Raw genomic sequence first — 6,048 nt, forward strand, 5'->3', positions numbered from 1 at the left:
TGTGCAGTAGAGTGCAGTAGAGCTAACATTATTTAAGGATATGTCTATAGGCAATTACATCATCATTGTATCAGTGGTAGGGATGGGTACCGAGCCCCGGGGCTGAATTATTAAAGACCGTGGTACCGTTAAGCTCCGACGTTATCGGTCTTTTTATTGGTACTGGAGACATTTGAAAAATATGTCATATGTATTATTTAGGGTGTCCGCGGGGTCTTAAAAAGTATTAAAAGTTGATAAATCAATTTAGCGAAAATTAAGGCTATTAACCTGTTAAGCCCCAAGGTCCCCGCCGGCGGGTACCCTTGTTTTTTTTTCTCACGACACTGTGTCTCAGGCAGAGGTGTTCACAAGTCTTTGGTCACGAGTCCAAGTCAAGTCTCAAGTCTCTTCTGGTTGTAATAAGCCTTCTATTGTCTGCTGCTATCCAGTCTGTTAAGAATACTGCACAGCTATATCTAAGACATCCAAAGCATGTACTGTATTATTATCACTCCTATATCTATTAGCATACAGTATCAGTACTGATTAGTTGTTATATGATCACTTTAAACAGGCTATTGCAATGTGAGGACAAACATCACACTTTAGCTAAATGCAAACAACTTATAAGCAAAACACTTCAGAATCACAAATCAGTATCACAAATACTTTATTAATCCCCCGCAGGGAAGCTGTGTTAAAAGTACTTCAAAGTAAACATTTGTTCTGTGCCATTTGCAACTAAAAAACTATTGCTGCAATATTATCTGAAATATACTGAACTGGTGATATTAAAACATGACCTGTTCCAAAAGACATATCTACCATTTGTGAAAATTGGCACCTTTCTTTGTATGACAAAAATGATTCCTTGCATAAAAGTAAAACTCAAGGAACAAAATATGGAATATCACTGGAGGTATTGGCTATCTTGACTCTTTTACTAACGGAACAGTAACCTTTTTGTGTTGTTTTGGCAAGAACAACATATTTACAATAATAAACCTGCAATAAGATCAGAATGGTTTACCTTATTCTTCTCTTAATACACACAGGGTATGGGTCACAAAACATTCACAAGCTTGTAGGTATCCTCCAGTGGCCTACTGTAAGACCTAGAAAAGTATTATGCAACAGAATGGTTACATTTCAAAAAGATCAAGCTGGACAGTGTCCTTGCACTAAGCCTGGCTCGGTGAGGGCGCATTATAAGGCCTCCGTGACTGAATACCCTTTCCACTGGTGCACTGGTGGCAGGAACAGCGAGCACTCTCATAGCCACAAGATAGAGCCTTGGGAAGACCTTTGCATTTCTGTTCCAGAAGCCTAGGCAGTCTGCTTGGTCTTCTTCACCAGAGCACACTTGGATGTAGCGAATGAGCTCAGCCTTGACAGATGATACATGGTCATCCTTCTTTTTGCTTTTCTTCCTGTAGCCAGTGAAAAGGCGTGGAGTTTTAGCAGGTGGCTCCTCACCCTTATTATCCTCTCCACTACTGCTCTCAGCAAGTATGGTGACTTTCCGAGCCTCAGCCAAGACAAGGTCTGAAAAAGTTTCACAAAAATCATGGTTAGTTACAGTATTATGACGTTGACAGTGGTGATGGTTAAGTTAATGAACGATAAGTAAGTCTAAATGAGATTTTACTGATGTTATTGAAAGCGTGAAAAGATTTGAGTGCCTGAACATTTGGGAGGAGAAGGAAATGTCTACAATGTATTGAATTAAGTATTAACTTGGTGCCTGAAAACTTCAAGCCATGAATGATGCATAATGTGATGATAATGCGTTTGGAAATGGTGTACATTCACCTACCCATTATCATCTCCTTCACCTCACTCGTGACTTCATCTGGTGCAAGGACATCTTGCTCTAGCCAAAAGAAGCAGAATGATGGGTCTAGTAGTGCAGACATCATGTAGACCATATCTCCAAATGGAAGATCTCCTGCAGGTTGAGCCGAGTCATCCGTTCTGACATTTGCAAAGATCCCCCGGAAACGGCGTTGCAGTGACTTCTGGAGAGCTTTCACAAAACCGGCCAGATGCCGAGTTTTATTCAGCATACTGTTGAGGTGGCTGTTGAGTGAGAGAACGCAAGGCAAAGCCGCACTTAGAGTCACCACTTCCTCCCCTTGTGTGAGGTCTGTTGCTTGAAGAAATGGGGCCAGCATTTCCACAAGCTCTTTCAGCTGACTCCATTCTCTTGCTGATAAGCACGGGCCTTTATGTCCTTGGGCTTCCAGAAGAGTATTTAGGCTTTGAGGATCCAGGTCAGTGACTGCCTCCACAAGGCGGAGAGTTGAATTCCATCGTGTTGATACAGCAGAGGGGATGCTTCGATTGGCTCCATACTGTCTCTCAAATGCTTCTTTCAGCCCACAAGTGGAATGAAGTAAACTGCAGAATTTTGTCACTTTTGCCATTGCACTGTTCAGAGTCCTTGTCTCCTTCAGTCCATCTGCACAACAAGCTGTAATGAATGTGCAAATCACTGTAGTCGCTGTTGACGGCAGCTGCTCTGGATAGATTCCACATCGTTCTGGATATTCTCACTTATATCCTCCCATAAGTTGCTGTTTTCCAGGTCGTCTTCAGCATCTTCACTCTCAGTTGTTGCAGAGGGGAAACAAACAGTGAAGGCTTTCCTCATATTTGCTGCATTGTCACAGATAATGTAATCTAATTTGTGTTTTATATTGAAGTTGTCACATATCTCCTCAAATGTCTCACTTATTCTTTCTCCAGTGTGTGACCCTGTGAATCGTTCACAACTTAAGAGAACTGTCTGCAGGCTTGGGCTGATTTTCTCTATTTCCATGAAGTGGGCTGTTACCCCTAAAAAGCCACGCATGCTTCGGTCACTCCAGATATCAACGGTCACAGACACATTGTCTGTCTTTTCTAGTTTGGATTTGATCTTGGACTCTTTGTCTGCTGCAAGCTCACTCAGACGTCTGGTTACGGTGCTTCGACTTACTGGGCAGTATCTCTCCTCTACCACTGACATGAAATTCTTGAAGCTAGGCTTGTCAATCAAAGACAGAGGCAGATTGCATGAAATGATGAGATCCTGTATTATGGATTCAGTAATGGCCTTCTGTCTGGGATGGCTCTGGCTGTATATCTGCACACCTTTTGCCTGAGTCAAGAACGCATCAAGGCTGCTCTGTCCCTCTTCACTGGGCTGGTTTTTGATTTTGTTGAATTCAGAAAACCTGTACATGAACGACATGGAAAATGAATTAGGCGCTTAATTATAGTAATAAGATCTGGATGATATTGCTAACATTTGTATGTGTAGCTAATCTAACCAATCTTTTATTTCTGAATATAGAGAGGGTTGCTATAAAAAAATACAGACAAAGTCAGAGTAACAGGAACATATTGCTAACATTAGTCATGCAATAATTACTAATCATCCAATCACAGTTATAGTAGGCTTCATCTGCAGGACACAAAATTAACACCATTTACCAAATCATGCAAGTGGCTGGTACTGTATGTTGCACGCACCATACAGTATGGTGCGTGCAACATACAGTACCAGCCACAAATAACAATGGCAATCTATTGAGTGGCTGGAAACATTTCAACATTCACTAGGCTAGCCATTTGGCCAGTGGACAACATTTTTAAAATGTGACCTCTGTAACCGTATTGTTGAATTACACTGGGTCTCTAATGACATCTTTTAAGTCTACTATAAATAAACATATTCCTCTATCCTCTCACTCAAACCCAGTGTAATGGTAACCTGATAAACCTGTAACATTAACGTTACGTGGTCAACAATAAACCTGTAACCTGCCTATAAACCGACAGATGTATTTATGTATGTAACTATGTATTTTTCTACGTTTAACGTTAGCCAGTAGATGGTGGCAGCGGAACGTAATGATTAACGTTACCGACCTTTTTTATGTCATGTCAAGAGTTGGATGTCAACGCCACTCAACGCAAACAAGTGTGACAAGCAAACATTCACTCATCTTTTCAAATATTCAGTTACAAAGCTAGTAGCAAGCTAAGTTAACATTACATAGCTGATGCTGAGCTAAACATGTTTGCTAACCGTCCATATGCGTTAATGTGACTGACCTCTCCGGGTGAGTTTTCAAGTGCCTGATGAAATTTGACGTTGTTGCACCAGCATCCTTGATTTTAATATTGCAGACTTTGCAGTGTGCGCTCCTTTTGTTGGTGCCGCCGGCGTTTTGTTCGAAGTGTTTATAGTTGAACCTAATTACAAGCGGTACAGCTGCAGGTGTGCCGCCGGTCGCCATGGTGTTACCATGAGGTAGTGCGAGAGGCGCACACTTGCGTAATGAGATTACCATGGTTACCATGAAAAAAAGGAAGGACGCCTGTCAGACGTTTCAGAGTTTCCTCAATGTTAATACGCCAAAAATAGAAAACACAATGATTGTTCACGAGTCCCAAAACACGAGTCCAAGTCAAGTCTGAAGTCTCTGTGTTTGCGACTTAAGTGCGACTCGAGTCCGAGTCACAAACTCGAGTCCCCATCTCTGGTCTCAGGCAGTGTTGGGACTAACGCGTTACTGTAACGCCGTTATTTTTGGCAGTAACTAGTACTCTAACGCATTACTTTTTAAATTCAGTAACTCAGTTACCGTTACTACATGGTGCGTTACTCCGTTAGTTTTTTTATATAATCAACAGCCAGGCGAACAGAGATGAGAACTGTACTTAAGTACTTGAGTAAATGTACTTAGATACTTCCTGTGTCACATGCGGAGACGCGCTGTGGGCGTGTTTGTGTTGTTTACTAACAAGACTATCATGGCGGCGGCGGAGCTCAAGTCTAGTTTCTCCACCTGGAGATATTCTCACTATTTCACTTTTGTCGAGCACAAAGAAAATAACGTTTTAGTTAAATGTAAGTTGTGTCTTAGCGGGTCAAAGATCCTATCTACTGCCCAAACCAGTCATTCAAATCTCTTAAAACATCTGCAAAAACAACATGCTGGGACGAAGCTAGTAGCTAAGACCACAGAGACTCAGCCGACGCCACTCCACCTCCACCTAAGCAGCAGCGGCTGGATTTTAACCAAGGGACTGCTAGCCAGGGAAAAGTGGATAAAGCCATTGCACGGTATGTTGTAGAACACATGCAGGCTATTGCTACAGTGGAGTCACCCGCTTTCAGGGAGCTAGTTAGCATGATAGCATGTCCGGGCGGCACGCGGCATATGGGACGGAACACTTTTTCCAACTACCTGGAGAAAGAATATACAAAAATGGAAAGCCAGCTAATATCGATGCAATCCAGATTGCATATAATGCAAGTTGATCAACAGATTGTATTATTCTCCAATGCAATAACAGTACTGAAATGAAGGCTATAAGGGCATTAATGGGAGCCCTTTTTGTAAGTAACTAAAACGTTACTTTTCACAGTAACGCATTACTTTTTGGTGTAAGCAATCAGTAAAGTAACTGAGTTACTTTTGAAATGAAGTAACTAGTAATGGTAACTAGGTTTTCAGTAACTAGCACAACACTGTCCACGGGTAATCTTTTCCCTTATTACTTATCCTAGCTGCACATCCAACACATCGTTTATGATCGCAAGGACACACAGAATCTAACGGTGCCCACCTCAACACTGAAAGATACAAACTCGCGACGTTATCAACAAAAATGAACATCAAAACAAGTGGCGCTAGGTAGCCCACAACGCTAACATGGCTTACCTTCGTCTTTGTCTGGTCTAAACTGGTCTTCAATGGCATTAAAACGATAAAAACGATGCTGAAGTTAATCCATTAATTAAAATCAATTATCAAATTAGTTGCCAACTAATTTAGTCGTCGATTCGTTAGTGACGTCATCACGTGTGTTTTACGCGCCGTTAAGCTCCAACGTTATTGGTCTTTTTATCGGTACTGGAGACATTTAAAAAATACATGTCATGTATTATTGCTACATAAGCATTATATCGCAGTCTTAGTGTCGCCGACTCGTTTTCTAATATGCAAAAAGACAAAAAAATGCGTCTATGATGTATTTTCGATCTTTCCGATCCAGAAGAGAGATCTCTCT

At 41.5% G+C, this 6,048-nt stretch overlaps 1 protein-coding gene across 2 annotated transcripts; it reads right to left on the bottom strand.

Annotated features, from left to right (window-relative positions):
* Nucleotides 1-718: 718 nt before the first annotated feature.
* On the bottom strand, nucleotides 719-5,714 carry LOC117544036 (zinc finger BED domain-containing protein 4-like). 2 transcript variants are annotated; one of them, XM_034212808.1, is made up of 3 exons: nucleotides 5,700-5,714; nucleotides 1,799-3,200; nucleotides 719-1,527 (listed from the first exon to the last, which is right to left on the bottom strand). In XM_034212808.1, exons 2-3 carry the CDS (start codon nucleotides 2,406-2,408, stop codon nucleotides 1,109-1,111), a joined length of 1,029 nt encoding a protein of 342 aa, XP_034068699.1. In that variant the 5' UTR covers nucleotides 2,409-3,200; nucleotides 5,700-5,714; the 3' UTR covers nucleotides 719-1,108. The 2 variants fall into 2 exon arrangements, with proteins under 2 accessions (XP_034068699.1, XP_034068698.1); XM_034212807.1 differs by lacking the exon at nucleotides 5,700-5,714 and having other exon boundaries at nucleotides 1,799-3,428.
* Nucleotides 5,715-6,048: the final 334 nt, after the last annotated feature.

This window comes from Gymnodraco acuticeps, unplaced genomic scaffold (genome assembly GCF_902827175.1).
Source record: "Gymnodraco acuticeps unplaced genomic scaffold, fGymAcu1.1, whole genome shotgun sequence".
Taxonomy (NCBI): Eukaryota; Metazoa; Chordata; class Actinopteri; order Perciformes; family Bathydraconidae; genus Gymnodraco; species Gymnodraco acuticeps.